The 17,580-nt window shown below is 51.7% G+C and overlaps 3 protein-coding genes across 4 annotated transcripts; 1 reads left to right on the top strand and 2 right to left on the bottom strand.

The window, feature by feature from the left end:
* Nucleotides 1-688: 688 nt before the first annotated feature.
* On the bottom strand, nt 689-9,557 carry TBCB (tubulin folding cofactor B). Its single transcript, XM_030298831.1, has 6 exons — nt 9,357-9,557; nt 8,500-8,643; nt 5,049-5,145; nt 4,198-4,389; nt 1,133-1,205; nt 689-960 (listed from the first exon to the last, which is right to left on the bottom strand). The coding sequence occupies exons 1-6, from the start codon at nt 9,468-9,470 to the stop codon at nt 846-848; spliced, it is 735 nt and encodes a 244-aa protein (XP_030154691.1). The 5' UTR covers nt 9,471-9,557; the 3' UTR covers nt 689-845.
* Nucleotides 9,558-9,858: 301 nt separating this feature from the next.
* POLR2I (RNA polymerase II subunit I) lies at nt 9,859-11,370 on the top strand. 2 transcript variants are annotated; one of them, XM_030298834.1, is made up of 6 exons: nt 9,859-10,120; nt 10,268-10,322; nt 10,650-10,723; nt 10,812-10,886; nt 10,989-11,040; nt 11,254-11,370. In XM_030298834.1, the coding sequence occupies exons 2-6, from the start codon at nt 10,275-10,277 to the stop codon at nt 11,314-11,316; spliced, it is 312 nt and encodes a 103-aa protein (XP_030154694.1). In that variant the 5' UTR covers nt 9,859-10,120; nt 10,268-10,274; the 3' UTR covers nt 11,317-11,370. The 2 variants fall into 2 exon arrangements, with proteins under 2 accessions (XP_030154694.1, XP_030154693.1); XM_030298833.1 differs by having other exon boundaries at nt 9,865-10,189.
* Nucleotides 11,371-11,377: 7 nt separating this feature from the next.
* Nucleotides 11,378-13,246, bottom strand: OVOL3 (ovo like zinc finger 3). Its single transcript, XM_030298832.1, has 4 exons — nt 13,153-13,246; nt 13,012-13,076; nt 12,066-12,267; nt 11,378-11,612 (listed from the first exon to the last, which is right to left on the bottom strand). Exons 1-4 carry the CDS (start codon nt 13,244-13,246, stop codon nt 11,383-11,385), a joined length of 591 nt encoding a protein of 196 aa, XP_030154692.1. The 3' UTR covers nt 11,378-11,382.
* Between the last annotated feature and the right edge of the window lie 4,334 nt (nt 13,247-17,580).

The raw sequence follows: 17,580 nt of genomic DNA, 5'->3' as shown, positions 1-17,580 counted from the left end.
ATCCCAAACAGGCTCTACACTACCAGCACAAAGCCTAATGTGGGGCTCGATCCCACCAATGACAAAATCATGACCTGAGCTGAAATGAAAAATTGGGTGCTTAACTGAATGAGCCACCCAGGCACCCTGAGTCGCACGCAGTCCTTAAAGGCAAGAGGTATCCTTCCCCTTCCCCCCTCCCTGGTGCCTGTAGCAGATGATGTGGGAATCATGAGAAGGAGATGGGACAGCAACAAGATATATAGATGGAGACTGGCCTCTGACACAGAAGGATCACCATACCAGTGCTGGTGATTACATGAGACTTTACAGGAGAAATAAACTACCTTGAATAAGAAGTACCTGGGTGGCTCAGTTGGTTAAGTGTCCAACTCTTGATCTCAGCTCAGGTCTTAATCTCAGGGTCATGAGTTAAAGTACCTCAATGGGTGTGGAGACTATTTAAAAAAAAAAAAAAAAAAAAAAAAAACTACCTTGTTTAAGCTACTATTATATTTTGGGCCCCTTTGTTATAGCAACAAAACATTATAGTAACTTATTAGGACGAAAAATAGTCTCATGGGCCCCCAGCTACTAGTTAAGGGATAAAGCTTCATCCTGCCCAACCTCTACTTTACCCACCTCCTATTTCACTCTCACCTAGACAGGCACCTCCAATCCCTCCTATTATCATCAAGTCCTCCAACACTTCCCGGTTTCCAGCAAATTTAATGCATGAGTCTCAAAAGTCAATGACAAGGTGAATAAAATAAAAATGGGCTCAGGAAATAGGGCCATGGGCACACACAGGGAAGGGCAATAAGAAGTCGAGTTAGTTGGAGCAGGGGGATGCCTTTCCTTGGGTGTCACATCTCATCCAACCCGTAGTCTTCCTCGGGAAAGTCCCCCACTGTCACAACCGATGGCTTGACGAAGGCACCGTACTTGGCCTGGCATTCGAAGTAGCGTTTCCCATTCACGCTGCAGGGCATGATGAGGGAGGCAGTTGTCAGAGGGGCCCCAACACGGCTCCCACCCCAGATGCTAAGATGGACAGGCTCACCATATGCACTTAGACACAGAAGCACACATACGCATGTACAGACACGGGCACAGACACACACACAGATGGCTGAACCAGACCACTCATTACCTGCCATCGTTTTTCCCTAGTGGCTCATCATAGCGGACGCCAATCCAGTAGCCACGCTTGAAATCTGTGAGTCCTGCCCAGGGAGGAAATTCCAACAAAACCTCTGAATCACTCCAGATTCATGCCTACCCACTGAGTATAAAACCTGTCCTGGCAAAAACCACTCCTTGCTACCACCCCGGACCATCTCCATCTCCTGCCCAAACTAATACAGTAGCCCCCTTCACTGGTCTTGCTGTTCCTAGCCCGGATTCCCTATTTACTCAATACCCCCAGTCAGAGGAGTCTTTCTAAAAATCTAAAGTAAACAGCACTGCTACCTTGCCCTAAATTCCTCAAAGGCTGCCCATCCCACTCAGCATAAAATCCACACTGCTTATGAACAAACTATTTTTTTAAGTTTTTTTTTTTAAGTTATTTATTTAACTTAGAGAACAAGAGGGGTAGGGGCAGAGAGAGAGAGGGAGTTAGAGAATCCCAAGGAGGCTCTGGACTGTCAGCATAGAGCCAGATGTGGGGATCAAACTCACAAATCATGAGATCATGACCTGAGCCGAAATCGAAAGTCAGACACTTAACTGGTTGAGCCACTCTGGCGCCCCACAATTGATTTTTGACAAGGGTGCCAAGACTATTCAATGAGGAAAGAATAGGCTTTCAACAAGTAGTTCTGGGACAACTAGATATCCACACGCAAGAAAAGGAAGTTGGACTCCTATCTCACATTACATACAACAATTAACTCAAAATGGGCCTAAGACCTATATGTAAAACATAACACTATAAAACTTCTAGAAGAAAATACAGGAGTAAACCTTTGTGACCTTACATTAGGCACTGGTTTCTTAGATACAATACCAAAAGCATAAGCGACAAAAGAAAAAATAAATTGGACTTCAAAAAAATTTAAAAATGTTATGCTTCAAAGGACACTATCAAGAAAAGTAAAAAGGCAACAGACCCCCAGAATGCAAGAAAATATTTGCAAATCATGTATTTGATAAGGGAACTGTATGTAGAATACGTAAAGAACTCTTAGAACGTATGGGCTGAACTGTGCCAAAATTCACTGTTGGCACCCTAACCTTCAGTACCTCAGAATGTGACTGTATTTGGAGACTGGGTCTTTAAAAAGGTGATTAAGTTAGTTAAGATTAAGTGAATCTGATCTGACTGGTGTCTTTGTAAGAGGAGGAAACATTTGGACACACAAAGAGACACCAGGGATGTGCCCACACACAGAGGGAAGACCATGTGAAGCCACGGCAAGAAGGCAGCCATCTGCAAGCCAAGCAGAGAGGCCTCGGAAGAAACCAAACCTGCCAACGCCTTGATATTGGGACTTCAGCCTCCAGAAATGAGAGACATAAATTTTTGTTGTTTAAGCCACCCGGTGTGTGGTTACTTTGTTATGGCATCCCCAGAAAACTAATACACAACTTAACAACAAAAACTAAACAATCCTTGGGGCGCCTGGGTGGCTCAGTAGGTTAAGCGTCTGATTTTGGCTCAGGTCATGAACTCAGGGTTCTTGAATTTGAGCCCCGCGTCGGGCCCTGTACTGACAGCTCAGAGGCTGGAACCTGCTTTGGATTCTGTGTCTCCCTGTCTCTCTGTTCCTCCCTCACTCACATTCTGTCTCTCTCTCCCTCTCTCTCTCTCTCTCAAAAATAAATAAATATTATTAAAAAAAACTAAAAACAAACAACCCAATTAAAAAATGGGCAAAGGATCTGGACAATTCTCAAAATAAAATAAATATGGTTAATATCATTAGCCATCAAAGAAATGCAAATTAAGCCCATAATGCTGTCCCATGTCATAGCCACTAAAATGGCTATAATTAAAAAGACAAACAATAAGTGTTGGTGAGGATTTGAGAAACTGGAGCCCTCACACACTGCTGGTGGGAATACACATGGTGTAGCTGCTGTGGAAAACAATGTGGTAGTTCCTCAAAAGGTTAAACAGAGTTACCATGGGACCAACAATTCCACTCCTTTGTGTAGAAACATGAAAATATGTGTCCACACAAAAACTTATACAAGAAAGTCCACAGCAGTATTTTTCATAATAGACAAAAAGTGGAAAGGACCCAAACATCCATCCACTGAAGAACAAGTATGTAAGATGTGGTACAGCCAATCAATGTGGTAGTATTTGACTATAAAAAGAAGTGAAGCATTGATACACGCTACAACACAGATGAATTTTGAGAACATTATGCTAAGTGAAACAAGCCAGTCACAAAAGACCATGTATTACATGGTTTACATGATTCCATTTACATGGATTACACATATTATATGATTCCATTTATATGAAACATCCAAAATAGGCAAATCTATAGAGACAGGATCTGCCTAGGACTGGGCGGGAGGGGGGGTGGTGAACAATTCTGTGAACACGCTTAAAACCAATGAATTGTGTACTTTAAGGGGATAAGTTTTATGGTATATGAATTATATCTCAATAAAGCTGTTCTAAAAAAAAAACCCCACACTGCTCTCCACTGTCTTCAAGGCCCTGCACGGTCCGGCCTTACCCATGTCCAGACCTCACTTATTACGTCTCATCTCATTTCCTCCCCACTAGCCATGCTGCCTCAGACAGGCCCAGCCTATTCTTGCTCATGCCCTTTGCACTCACTATGCCCTCTGGCTGGAACACTCTTCCCCCTTTCACCCTTTCCTTCAGACAATCCTTCCCCTACGAAGCCTGCTGGATCACTCTTGAGGAAGGTTCTGGTACTGCCTCTCAGCTCACACAGCCCCCCCAAGCTTCCCACATCCCTGCCCTCGTCACTTTGGCCCGTGCCTTCCCCATCTCAGCCCTGACACTGTGCCCTGTGCTTTCACCTCAGAACTAATCCCTCTGGCCTCTGCCTCCGCCATCACAACCCACATTGTTCTGCCTCTGCTTCCCACTTCCCTGCCATGAACACTCTGGGCTGTCACCGTCATTGCTGGGTCAGTCTCCCCCACTGCACTGGGATCTCCTCGAGGGCTGGGTCCCCAGCACTGTCCATCCCAGGGCAGGGCAGAAGGCCTCAGTGGGCCACGTACCTACATACATGACGGTGCCCCGGCGAGGGGGCTGCCCAGGCGCCCGCACTTCACAGCGGCTGCCCACAGAGATGGCACTGGCCTGGGTCTTCTCCTCGTTCAGGCGCTGGGTGGCCTCGGCCTCTTGCTGTGCCCGCTCCTCTTCATTGTATCGGCCTAGCTTGCTGCGCTTCAGGAAGGAGCGGATGGAGTCTGAGAGTGGGGTGGGGGACAGGGTTAGACATGGTTTTCCTGGTGTGGCCCCTGGCCTGATGAGATAACCTTCCACCCACACAGAACCAACATTCAGAGAGAAACTCTTCTGCTCTGAGTGTTGGAGGGCTACTGCCCAAGCCCCCCAAATCTCCCACTATAGCCCTGGCTTCTCCCCAGAACCCCTGGGGCCTCCCCATAATCCAGAACCTAAAAGGAAGATGCCTACTTCCAGTCATGGTATCACCCCTTCTTCCCATGTCCCTTCAGTATTACATTCCCTCCGCCCAGCCTCTCCTTGTCTTACCATTCTTACCAGTGTCTACACATTCTGATCTGTTCTGCTCATGCCCCCATGTGATAACTCACTACCTCCCCCCACATTAACCCTCCCTCCCAGACCTCCCTCTCAGGCCGTCTGCCTACATTCCCTCACATCTCCCAGCACCTATTCAGCTGTGCCCCTACAGCTGTTCCCCAAACCCCATCTGTCCACACACCAACCTTATCCATGCCCTCTACTCGCCCAGGTCTGTGTGCCTGCACTGATCACACCACCGACCTCCTCCCAATGTCCCTGTCTGCCCCCCAACCTCTGCCCACCCGCACACACTCCCTCTGGCCCCCATATGCCCTCATCCATCGTTATGTGCCTGTACCTTGCCTCTGGTCATAGGCTTCTTGTGAGATCTGGTATTTCTCCACCTTGGACACATCCTCATACTCCCCAAGGCGGGCACCACTGTGGTCAATGACCTATAGTGAGGGGAGGGAGGTCAGTGGGGATAAGGTCTGGACTGGGAGGCTTGGGATGCTGGGGGCAGGGGGCTGTACATTGGAGTATTCCCTAGATTTAAGTCTGTCTCGGAAAAACCATATTCCTTTACTCCTTTACCCTCACCTTTACCCAGACCTTCTCCCCTCTCCTGAGCCTAGCAGAAGGGATGAGAACAAGTGTCCACACTGGCCATCTCCCATTCTTCACCCCCACCCCTCCTTAGAGGCTGGATCTTCCCCCAGACAATCCCCACATGGTGCCACCACCATCAGTGATGATCTCTAAGTCACTGGAACTGAAGGGCAGAGCTCAGGTCTTCCTCACAAGACTTTTAGGCAGCACATCTGTCCTCTCTGGGCCTCTGGGACCCTCCTAAGCTGGCCCCAACCTCCAGACTCTGAAGCATCTCTTCCTATACCACCCCCAATATTCATTCACTCATTGCTTGCTAAGCTCTTCCACAGCACCCAGCTGGGCTCTGTGCTGGGTGCTAGGGACACAGTGCAAAAACAGATAAACCCTTGCCCTCAAGGAGTGCTCATTCTGCTGGGACACCAACCATAAACAAACATGTGCATGCATTACACCAGATGACGACAAGGTCCTATGTAGATAAATACCACAAAGAGGTTTAAGGAGCATGAGAGGGTGGTCAGAGAAGGCTTCTGAAAGGAGGGGATGTCTGAGCCAAGGCCTAAAGGCTAAGAAGGAACATATGGCACCAAGTCTCGGGTGCAGAAATATCCTTAACCCTTTTCAGGAATAGCATGGAAGCCATCATGGCTGAAGCGGAGACAGACAGGGAACAGTGGAGACACAACAGATCACTACAGACTTTGGCTTTTACCCAGAATAAGTAAAAGCTAGGGGCATCTGGCTTTGAGTAATGAGAAAAAGCCATGGGGCATTTTACCCAGGGGAGGCCCTGGGCCAGGAGGGCCCGACCTGATTCAGGGCATCACAGGCTCCCTCTGGCTGCAGGTGGGCAGCAGACTGAGGGGGGCCAGGGACAGGCTGCTGTGGTGTCCAGGAGAGGGAGGATGGAGGCTGGGCCAGGGCAGGGGTTGTGGGGGAGACAAGTGTAGACTCTAGACAGATTTTGTAGGTGGAGTCCACAGGATTTGCTGTTGGATGGGATGTGGGTATGAGGTAAAGAGAGGGGTCAGCAAAGACTCTAAGGTAGTTTGGCCTGAGCCATTGGCCTAACATAGCAAAATAGAAATGGCCCTTATCTCTGGTCAGGATCACTATGAATTTCTACTTTGTGTATTAAGGATTTTGTAAGTTTGAGGTTACTATTATTTTAAATAACACATATATGTTAAACATATAATTTTTTTCTAAGTAAACTTTATGCCCAATGTGGGGCTTGAACTTACAACCCTGAAATCAAGAATCATATGCTCTACTGACCGAGCCAGCCAGGCATTTCAAATACAGGTAATATTCATAAAGAGGAAAACAGTGTAAAACAAATTCTCTAGAGGCTCCACTTCTGGGAAACCTTTCTTTTTAAAAAAAAATTTTTTTAAACATTTACTTATTTTTGAGAGACAGAGAGAGGCAGAGTATGAGCAGGGGAGGGGCACAGAGAGAGAGGGAGACACAGAATTCTAAGCAGGCTGCAGGCTCCGAGCTGTCAGCACAGAGCCCAACGCGGGGCCCGAACTCACAAACTGCGAGATCATGACCTGAGCCGAAGTCGGACGCTCAACCAGCTGAGCCACCCAGGCGCCCCTGGGAAACCTTTCTTAAATGACCTCAGGAGTTAAAGGCCTGTCTACACCTGAACCCATGTGTGAAAACCTCCTGTTTGAGGATGGCCCTATGCCATCCTATGCCTGACCCACTAGCATCTGGAGGCTGAGGCTGCCTGCGTCAGCCCAAAGTCTCAGTCCTGTGGGCCCAGCACTACCCTGACCAGTTCCCACTATGATCCGGTACCTACCACACCACCTGGACTATGGAAGCAGCCTCCTCCCTGGTCGCCCTACTCTTCCTGTCTTCCCACACACAGTCAAAGGGAGCCTGTGAGCACCTGGGTCAGACCAGGACCCTCCTGGCTCAAAGCCCTCCCCGGCTCTCACTTCCTCCTGCCAAAGGAGAGGCCACTCCTCAGTGCCTGTACCTAACTGTGCTTCCTTCCACCTCAGTGTTTGCACATGGTGTGCTCTTTTGCTGGAGTGCTCTTTTCCCTTTTTCAGTTAATTCTTCCTATTCTTCAGGACTCTGCTCAGGCATCACCCTCTCCAGGAAGTCCTCCCAGTACCGGCTCTCCCAGCTCTGTGATCTCTTCCTATATGGCCTTCATGTCTCTGACATTTCATATTTGTTCCTATGAATATTTAGCTAACATCTACCTCACACACTGTACAGAACTAAAACAGAGGCCTCTTCAGACTTGGCTCACAGCTATACCCCTGGCATAACACAGAGTTATGGACCAGTTCTCTGAGCACACTGACTTGCAGAGTCATGCAGACGGAGGTGAAAATTCTAACTACAGTTCATCCTTAGGAAAGTAAATTCCATCCTGAAGCTGTTTTGTCTTCTGCAAAATGGGGTTAATTACACCATCTTCCAAGTCTTATTTTATGGACTCAGCTCAGTACTCAACAATGATTCACTGGGCATCTTCTCAGTACTAGGCATTATTCCAGGTACTGGAGGAAATGCACAATATGTCACAGGGTGCTAGGAGCTAAAGACAAAAATCAAATAAAATGGAAAAGAGAAGAGATTTAAATTTTATACTGAGGTCAATGAAGGCCTCACACTTGGAGGGTGACATTTAAGTAAAGACTGGAAGGGAGGAGTGAGCCATGTGAAGCCATATAAAAAAGAACCACTTGCAAAGGCCCAGAGGTGGAACCCACCCGGGATGCTGAGATGTCTGAGGAATAAGGGGAGGAGAGAGGATGATGTGAGTTGATGAATGCAGAGGTCCTCAACTTCTCCCAACATGTCCAGTCTCATCACTCACCCTGACCCACCTCACACTCTATACCTCTGTACACTGTTCCCCCCACCTGGCATACCCCTTCCACCCCTTACCCTAGGTCACCTTTCCTCATCCTTCAGGTCTCAGTTCAGGCGTCCCTTCCTTCAAGAAGCCCCTTCTCATACTTCCAGGAGTCAGGCACCTCGCTGGACATCCCCAGTCCCCTGGGCTTTGCCCACACGGCTCTGGCTGTCACTGTCCCGTGATGGCTCTGTCTCTCTCCATGCAGGACTGGGGGCTCCATGAAAGTAGGGCCTATCTTGGTTATCACACAGGGCAACGTACAGCAAGTATTTGTTCAACAAATAAATAAATGGCGGGGAGGCCTCACGTGGATGCGGCAGCCGTCGTCTACGGGGTATGAGCCCAGCAGTGCATCCTCCTGATCCAGCTTGCTGTAGAACTTGTCGTCAGCTCCATACAGCTCCAGTTCCATGCAAGAAGCAGGACTGCCCACCACCAGCTCTAGTTTACACTGCGCAGGGAGCAGTCGGTGAAAGGCTGTCAGCGACCCCACCCTCTGCCCTGGGGCTCCACCCCCTCCCCCTTTTTAAGGTACGTACTTGAAAATTAAATTTTTTTTTAATTTTTTTTTTTACATTTATTTAGTTTTGAGAGACAGAGTGAGACAAAGTGAGAGTGGGCGAGGGGCAGAGAGAGAGGGAGACACAGGATCGGAAGCAGGCTCCAGGCTCTGAGCTGTCGGCACAGAGCCCGACGCGGGGCTTGAACTCACGGACCGTGAGATCATGACCTGAGCCGAAGTCGGCCGCCCAACCGACTGAGCCGCCCAGGCGCCCCTAAATTTTTTTTTTTTTTAAGTAAACGCTAAGCCTAACACGGGGCTCGAACTCACGAACCCGAGACCAAGAGTCGCGGGCTCTATCAACTGAACCAGTCAGGAGCCCCGAGGCTCCACCCCTTGTAACAATAACCATTACCCCATCCTTGCTCCTCTAAGACACAATTTAGGACACACCTGGTTATCTTTGGTCATGCCCTATGCAACCTCTGATTTTCCTGGCATCGTCCCCAATTTCTGAATACTCAGACTCCCTCTGGGCCCACCCAGCCGGGTACCGTCCCCAATCTGTCCAACCTCTGTTTATCTCTGGCCCCTCCCCGCGTTCGGAAAGCCCCTCCATTTCTTCCTTGCCCCGCCCCCGGGCCCCGCCCCCACGGCCACACCTTGAACTCAGCTATGGTGAGGCTGCGACTGTACCGCTTCTCAGAGCGGAAGCTGTTGAGAGAGCTGCTGATGAAAACGGTCACTGTGGGCGCCGACAAGCCCGTCACCTCCATCTCGCCGCTTCCTGCCGGGGTCCGCAGCCGGGTTAGTCGCCTCACACCGGCTCCGCAGCCGCCGCCGCCGCTTCTGGGATATCAGCCCCTCCCCCTGCTCACGACCTAGCCAATCCATGCTCTCCCCCAAGCAGGGTCCGCCAATCGCCGCCGTCTCTTTTCCACGCCAGGAAGAGGGACCTCCCGTGTTCTTGGGTAGCCCCAGCCAATCCTGAGAGGTCTTCCATGTGCGCAGTTCTTCCAATAGCAGTCCGGGAAACGGCCCAGGCGGGAGAAGGGTGAAGCCCAGGGGAAGGACTGGCAGGAGGTACCCCATCCGCGCATGTGCACTGGCTTTCAGCCTGCAAAGAGCCGTGGCTTCATTTACGGTCGGCGCTTTGCAAATTACGTGAAGCATCGTATTCCTGGCTCTCGTACCATACTGTTCTACAAACTGGGGAAGTAAGGCCCAGAAATTGGAAGCAGTTACTGCAGAATATCAAAAAACTGAAGCAAGTTATTAATCGAACCTCGGAGCACAGAGACAAGCACAAAGCAGCTGGAAGCCAGAGCATGTGCGCAGCTCCGCCCCTCTCTTGGCGAAGCAACTAGGCTTGATCCTTCCCGCGACCGGTCGCGCGGTGGAGCAAGCGCGGAAGGCTTGGCGGGCGGTGCGTAGCTATGGAACCGGACGGGACCTATGAGCCGGGTTTCGTGGGTATTCGATTCTGCCAGGAATGGTGAGGCCGGGGCTGCGAGTGTGTAAGGGGGGCAAGTAGTGGCCCCAGGACTGACCTCTGTCTCCTTCCTCCCCACAGTAACAACATGCTTTACCCCAAGGAGGACAAGGAGAACCGCATTCTGCTCTACGCGGTGAGCACGAGCCCACGGAGCGCTGGGGTCTTTCCAGAGGGATCCACCTGTTCCCAGTGTGGCCCCATCTTACTCCACATGACCCTTACTTCTTTTTACGCCCCTTACGTGTTTTGGTCTTGCCTCCTGACTGTCCCACGAGTGAACCCCCACTGTCTTGTCCATCCCCGAGGTGATTCTCGGTATACCCCATTATACCAGCTTCGAAACTCCATGCTGTAGTCATTCCCTCTGGGGAAAACCCAGCCTTCCCTTCCAATCCCTTCCGAGACCTCCCCGTAAGCCCTTTCCCGCAACTCCTTTCCCGCAACCCTTGCCCTTTCGTAGTGCCGGAATTGTGATTACCAGCAGGAAGCCGACAACAGCTGCATCTACGTCAACAAAATCACGCACGAAGTGGAGTGAGTGGCAGGACTCAGAGCCTGGGGAAGGGGTTGTTGGCTTGAGAGACCTGGTCTGGGCATGATTATTCGCCCTCTGTTCCCTCAGCGAACTGACCCAGATCATCGCTGACGTGTCCCAGGACCCCACGTTGCCGCGGACCGAGGACCACCCGTGCCAAAAGTGAGCGCGCCGTTCATATTGGGGATGGAGAGTGGCTCGTCCTCACCGGGTGAAGGGAGGAGGGAAGGGGATGGTAGGCTGAGTGGCTGACTGCCCTCTCAGGTGTGGCCACAAGGAGGCGGTGTTCTTCCAGTCACATAGTGCCCGTGCCGAGGTGAGTGGCAGGAGGAAGGCTTTCTGGGTATCCCAGGCTTTGTCCTTACCGGGGGTGGGGATACCAACATTTGGGGGAACCCTGCCCTTCCTGGCGTACTGAGCTGGACCATTACCAATGGGGAAAGCCCCTTTGCCTGTTATCTTGGGGTGAGGCTCTGCTGGATGGAGGTTCCATGTTGTACCCTTCCTAACCGGGCAACCTTTCTGCCAGGACGCCATGCGCTTGTACTATGTGTGCACGGCCCCACACTGTGGCCACCGCTGGACGGAGTGAATCATCCTTTCCCACGTGTAATAAATACTGTGTTCTGTGCGTGCATTTCCTGCATTTATTTGCCTCTCATGTGTTGTGTGGGTGCACAGTCTCAACACAGTGCAGGGCACGGTGCTGCACATAGGTGTCAGGCCGCGAGCATGTGAAGCCACAGTCCTCACACACGTGCAGCTTCTCCCGGCGCTCACGATAAGCGTAGCTGGCTGGCTGCCCGTGCACCTTAGCAAGATGAGCTTCAAGTGAGCAGCGCTGAGTAAATGCTTTCCCGCAAGCTCCACAGCGGAATGGCCGGATCCCTGCACAGGTGGGCAGAGGGGGAGAGGACAGACAGGACAATGGCCTCCAAGCTAAAGTCTCCCCACCTTAACCTCCATGAGCATTCCCCCATTCCTACTCCAAGTTATCCGGACTCCTCAGTCTGTCCCACCATCTTCTACCTCCACCTGCTACAAACAGGACCAGATACCTGTGTTCCCACCCTCCTCATCAGGATATTCCTTCCCCAGGGGCGAAGGAGGAGGCTTTACCTTGCACCTTCAATCTAGATCCATGTATCCACTACTGTCCTCGTTGTTCACGCCTCTACCCTCGCGTCACCGTACACCCACCCGACTGGGATCAGTCTGATGGCTGAGTCTCCACCCCATATACACAAACACTGGAAACTCCATATCCTGGGCACCTCTCTCCATTTCATCCCAGACCCTCCCGGGACCCAGCTGCCCTTCTCTGTCCCTGCCACTCCTCACCAGTGTGAGTCCTCATGTGGCGCTTGAGGTCGAAGGCATCGTGAAAGCCCTTGCCACAGCAGCGGCACACGTGGCGGCGTGCAGGGCTGTGGCACTTGAGGTGCCGTGTCAGCATGCGCTGCAAAGGGAAGGCCTTGGGGCAGAGTGGGCAGCCAAGTGTCCCAGGGCCCCTGGGAGTGGAGGCCAGACTGCCCTGCATAGGCTGTGGGAGGGACATGGGAGTTAGACCCCCTGGCTGGAGCAAATAGAAAAACTAGAACCAGGAACCAAGGAGGTCTGGGAAGGCCAGAGACTGCCTGCTATTCGTGTGTGCAAATGCCACCCTGTCTCCGAGGCCTTCCCTGACCCCCATTGCCTTTACCTTGCTTTATTTCTCCATTTATACATCTCCCAACATGACATTTTTCTAGTTTTCTTGTCAAGCCCCCAACAGATTATAAACTCCAGGAAGGAATTTTTGTCTTATTCGTGCTAAATAGCAATTGCCTAAAACAGTTCCTGGCTTTCAATAAATACTGAAATAATCTGTCACCTTTATCTTCTGGCTAGTGTTTTCCTACTTCCAGGGCATGCACAGCTGAATATCCCTTCTGAGAGTCCCTAGTCTTCCCCCATCCTTGCTCCTGTCACCTTGTCTGATCCTGACATAAAGGAAATCACCATCCACTTGGCTTGAATCTTGTTCTGCTCCCACTGGACAGAGAGATCTCTGGGGATAGGAAATGTGGCTGCCCAGCTTAGGGAAAGGGTGCCTGGGATGAAGCCTAACATCTCTACCAAGAAAGCAAAGGCATTTCCAGCAGTGAGAACAACAGGTGGAAAGGTCCTGAGGCTGGGGGGGTGGAGGGGGCATGAGCAAATGGGCTCAAGGGAGTGAGAGGCAGTCAGGCTGAGAGTGGGCAGGGATGAAACGAAGCAGGGTCTTGTGGTCCAGCTGCAGACTCACCGCTGCCCAAGAGTCCCCAAGGCCAGAAGACTGGTGTGCTGATGAGCCCTGCTGGTTGCTGCAGTCTGAGGAGAGAAGCCAGACATGGTGATGCTTTGTGTCTTACCTGCCCCTCGCCTCCAGGCCCAGTGAGGGGCCCACCTGGGACATAGGCATCTCCCCGGAGCTGGTCAGGCAAGTGGCCCCAGTTGGATGGCTGTGGACGCCGACTCCTGACCAGGAAGGCACGGGGCATCACCTCCCGGAATGGTGAGATGGCACTCCACGCACGACTGCCTCCTCCACCTGCGGTCACACCTCAGCCCCAGGATGACTAGGAGGGAAGAGGGAAGGGAAGGGGGAGCCACAGAGGACCTGCATTCTCTCCATGCAAATTTTGTGACAAGCCCAGGGACCTAGCTGGCTCCAGTTACCTCTGCCTCAGATGGGACCTACCATTCCTCCCCCTTCTCCTACACCAAGTTCCTGAGGGCACTCTCCAGCCACCAGGGCAGCCAAGTGCTGGGACCCTCCAGAAGGTCAAGCAAGGGCAAGATTAGAGCCTAGCTAGCTGCTGCATGTGGGGAAAAGAAAAAGAGACTCCAGGAAGGCTGTCTTCTCAAAGTAGCAGCTGGGCCAAGGACCTGAGGGGTCTGTTTGCCAGGCAAATCAGTCACCACCGGACATCCAACAACCTGCTTGGTTATTCAAATCACAGCAGCTGTCTGAGAAGCAGGAGAGGGGGGTGGTGGCTGTGATTGCTTGCCCCAGAGGGTGGAGGAACAGCAGGGTCCAGTAGGTAAGGACAAAGTGAGGACACGGGCTGTGTATCTTCCAGCAGGAAGCTCCACCTCTGATTATTAGATGCCAAGAACTGACGTTCAGCCAGGAACACTGTTCAGATGTAGCAGATTTTAAAATATTGGTGTGTTAATAGTCCAGCTCCTAGTGATTGCCTGGGACACCATTCCCCCCCTCTCCCACAGTCCAGGAACCAAAGGGGGTCATGTGACACAGCCAGGGGCTCCCAGAACCCCACCCTAACACTCTGTCCTGTCTGTGTTCTAGACTGATCATTGTCTGACCCCTTAACCACTGGTTAAGGATTTTGAACATTCTCTGTGCAGTTACTTTCTCTCATTTATCCACTCAGCAATTTCCTGAACTCCAGCTATAGGCCAGGTCTAGCTCAACGTTAAAAATGAGCACATAACTTAGTCCGTGGAGGAGACAGACCCACCAGTGACAACCCAGAATGACCAAGGCTATGATGGGGAATGCACAGGCAAAGTGATCCAAACGGTAATAGAGAAAACTCAGGGAGCTCATGGGAGCCCAGAAGAGGCTCCCGGTCCAGCTTAAAGGTTCAGAGATGACTGGGTGTGAGCCCTGAAGGAAGATAAGGTTTCAGGTAAAAGGGAGGGTGTTCCAGGCAGAGGGAACAGTCTATATAAAGGCTTGGTGGTGAGAGGAGCATTATTTCATTTCTTCACATTCCCTGAGAGTCAGTCCTGCTCATTCATTTGGGGCAGCAAGGGAGGCAGAGTTTTACCACTTTACCTCAGCAGGACCCAGACAAGTCACTTCTTGCTGAGCCTCGGTTTCTTCATCTGGAAGATAGAACTAATGTGTCTCCCTTGGCTGGTTTGTGTCAGAGGCCTATGTAGATCATGTGGGGAGAATGCTTAGCATGCAGCATATAAACAGGGTGGTCGTTAGGAAGTCTTGAGAGGTGGTTAGGCAAGCATCGGAGTTTCAGTCAGCCCATCTGTAAAATGGAATTTTCAGTGTCTCCATCTCACAATTGTTGGATTTCGTGCAGCCATGACTGGTGTGTCCGGCACAGGTCTGGCAGCCCAGTATCTGTCCAGCGTGGAGTACAGGGTGCAAGTTGCACTGAAGAATGAGCTGGCAAATGGTTAGGTGGAGCCATTTTGTCTCTTTCAGGTGCCCAGTTCTCCGTGCCCAACAGCATGTTTCAGGGCAACTGGTTCCTGTGTCATTGAAAACACATTAGGGAAGAAATCCAGGGCTGGGTGTCTTTATTTTCCCTAAGGCCCTTTCTGTCCCCTTCCTCCCTGCTCTGTGTCCTGGGAGACTGACCTGGGTGGACCGCATCATCTGGGTTCCTGTGCCCCCTGGCTCCCAGGATTTTGACAGTGGGGAGCCCCACAGATGATGGGGGAAAGGATTCCTCCAACTCTCCCCCTATGGAGTTGCCAGGGACACAGCTTCCCTAGGACAGCCCTCTCTCCAGTATCGGCTCTTCTGGTTTCCACTTGGCTCCCTTGCACCTCAAGGCCAGGGTGGGAGGAACAGCTCACCTCTGGTGCCAGCTCAGGGTACTGTACCAGCCCTATGATTTCCCTGTTCCCTGCCCACTTCTTTGCAAATGATCCCTTTACTAAACTCTCTGAAATATCCCATGTGAGCATGCTGTCCTCTTCCTCCTGGGACCCTGTCAGTCCACAAACCACATTCACACACATTCATCAGCAGTGGTTTCTTAACCAGCTGTTTTGTTGAGGAGAGAAAGTCTGGTCCTTCTAGGGCTGAAGAGCTTGGCATTGGGAAATGGAGAGTGGCAGGCACCCTGGGTCCTCCCTACCAGCCCACCCTCCTATTGTGCTGAGAGAACCCAATTTTGTTTGAGCAGCCACATGCCCAGGACAGGAGAGACAGCTGTTCCAAGAAAATGAAAGCAATCTCCATTCCTCTTGCCTGCAATCGCTCTGAAAGGGGAGGTGTCTAGGGAGGCTTAGCACTGTTCTCACTATGCTGGTGGCTGCCTTCCTTCATGCCTTTGTTCCTAGCTGGGTAGGTGTACTGCTGAGGGCTGGCACAGCAGCCATGTTGCAGCTATGAGAGAGCCCACTAAGCTGGAGGGCAGAACTCAAGACTCAGGGGTTAATGGAGCAGGAACATAGTCAAGAGTAGCAAATGTCCCTACAGCTTGGAACCCCATAAGCCAGTGATTTGCTACTAGGGAGTTGAAGGCTTAATTATGATACAGGGTGGGAGGGGTACATTCCATGAGGGGCATGACTCAAGACGGTCCTCTGGGTGTCCAGGGGCCTGGATGCCAAGCTTCGCATCAGGGATCTTAGGTGACCGTGGCCAAGCTAGGCAGAGGCAAGGACGGTGGGCCCCAGTGGTCTGTAACCTGTGGGACTGGGCAGGTCAGGGAACCTCCCGTCAGAGGTCCAGCCCACCTGAGTCCTGGACCTTCTGGGCTCCCTGGGGCAGGGAGAGGGAGCTTTGAGAAATAACATCTGACATTTCAAATACCAAGCCCAGGCATCTTATTTGGGGGGAAAATTGTATTTCTTGGATTTAAATGTTGTGAAACAAGGCCCTGCCCCCTGGAGCCTTGTTCTTCCTCCCATCTCCTCTCCTGGCTCACTGCATTCCTTACACATGTATTTCATCCCCCCGATGAGGCATTTGCATCCACTGTTGTCTGCCTGGATACTTTCCCAAGATGCCCACATGACCCGTGCCTTCTCTCAAGCCTCAGCTCAAATGTCACCTCAGAAAGGCCTTCCCTGACCCATCAGCCAAGCCAGCACAGTGACATCTTAATTCTGGTTTTGCTCTCTAGAAGGCTAATGCCGTGAGGGCAGATGCTTTGCTTATCTTGTCTTGCTCCTCACCCTACCCCTCACACACAGAACCGACACAGGTACCCGGCAGGATTTTTTTGAACTGCACAGTTGATTCTGATGCGTGTAATTGTTTATGGAGACAGCGCAGGGCCATGTCTTTATGCTGAAGTGTCTGGCTCTGCCACCAGGCAAGCCTAGGTTTGAGTCTGAGCTCTGTGGTACCCTGGACAAGAGTGGGTCTAAGCTTGTTTCTAGTGGGCCATGACCACCAGAGCAGAGAGGAACTCAGGCAAGTGGTGGTTCAGGCCACAGCAAGCCACATGGCGGGGCTGTGCTTTCGGCGAGGACCCTGCCCTTGCTGGCTTCCTTTTTAGGAGAGTTGGGACAGCAGGGACTTTTGTGGTCACAAGAGTGGCCTTCTTGGCAGACGCGCCACACGGCCAGATGCCTGCTGCCTAGGGAAGCTGGTACCAGAGCTGGGAGCTCATGGGACGAGTCTAGTTGTCGTCCTCCTGCTGGGGAAGCTACTTGTTCCAGCTGCTAGATGGACTGGCCATGCTGCCCCAGTGTCCAGTGAGTGAGCCTGCTGGTCCATTTCCCCTGCTGTAGTTGGGGACAAAAGCCTGGACCTCACAGGATCCAGCTGGGCTTGGCCTAGGGACCATGATCCAGTGGCGTGGCAGTGTGTGTACCGGGAACCGTGGTCTGGCACACGGTGATGGCAGTGGCTCCAGTGGGTTCTTGGGTACCAGTAGGGGGCAGAGAGGAAGTGCTGGCGGCTCCTTGGGGAATAGCTGGGCCTCACTGGGCAAGGACAACGGACCCCACAGCAGCTCAGAGGGCTACGTAGGCAATATGGATCCAGGTGCTGGGATCATTATTGCGGTTCCCAAATTTCTTGGGAATGTTGGTCCCATTGATGGAGTCCTGAAACAAGGCAGGGAGGGCACTGGGGCTGATGTCCCCCAGGCGAGACAGGAAGAGG

Source organism: Lynx canadensis, chromosome E2, assembly GCF_007474595.2.
Source record: "Lynx canadensis isolate LIC74 chromosome E2, mLynCan4.pri.v2, whole genome shotgun sequence".
NCBI lineage: Eukaryota > Metazoa > Chordata > Mammalia > Carnivora > Felidae > Lynx > Lynx canadensis.
The sequence above is the reverse complement of the archived record's forward strand: the minus strand, read 5'-3'. Positions and strand labels throughout refer to the sequence as shown.

What these genes read in the sequence shown, in the direction of transcription:
- TBCB (XM_030298831.1), bottom strand. Translation starts at nt 9,470, where the DNA reads ATGGAGGTGACGGGCTTGTCGGCGCCCACAGTGACCGTTTTCATCAGC. An exon ending in ACGACGGCTGCCGCATCCAC is followed by an intron (nt 5,146 to 8,499) that starts GTGAGGCCTCCC and finishes CCCTCACTATAG; the next exon opens with GTCATTGACCACAGTGGTGC. An exon ending in GGGCACCGTCATGTATGTAG is followed by an intron (nt 1,206 to 4,197) that starts GTACGTGGCCCA and finishes CTCCCTGGGCAG; the next exon opens with GACTCACAGATTTCAAGCGT.
- POLR2I (XM_030298833.1), top strand. Translation starts at nt 10,131, where the DNA reads ATGGAACCGGACGGGACCTATGAGCCGGGTTTCGTGGGTATTCGATTC. An exon ending in GAGGACCACCCGTGCCAAAA is followed by an intron (nt 10,887 to 10,988) that starts GTGAGCGCGCCG and finishes CTGCCCTCTCAG; the next exon opens with GTGTGGCCACAAGGAGGCGG. An exon ending in CACATAGTGCCCGTGCCGAG is followed by an intron (nt 11,041 to 11,253) that starts GTGAGTGGCAGG and finishes CCTTTCTGCCAG; the next exon opens with GACGCCATGCGCTTGTACTA.
- OVOL3 (XM_030298832.1), bottom strand. Translation starts at nt 13,246, where the DNA reads ATGCCCCGTGCCTTCCTGGTCAGGAGTCGGCGTCCACAGCCATCCAAC. An exon ending in TTGGGGACTCTTGGGCAGCG is followed by an intron (nt 12,268 to 13,011) that starts GTGAGTCTGCAG and finishes TCCCTCCCACAG; the next exon opens with CCTATGCAGGGCAGTCTGGC. An exon ending in CCACATGAGGACTCACACTG is followed by an intron (nt 11,613 to 12,065) that starts GTGAGGAGTGGC and finishes CCACCTGTGCAG; the next exon opens with GGATCCGGCCATTCCGCTGT.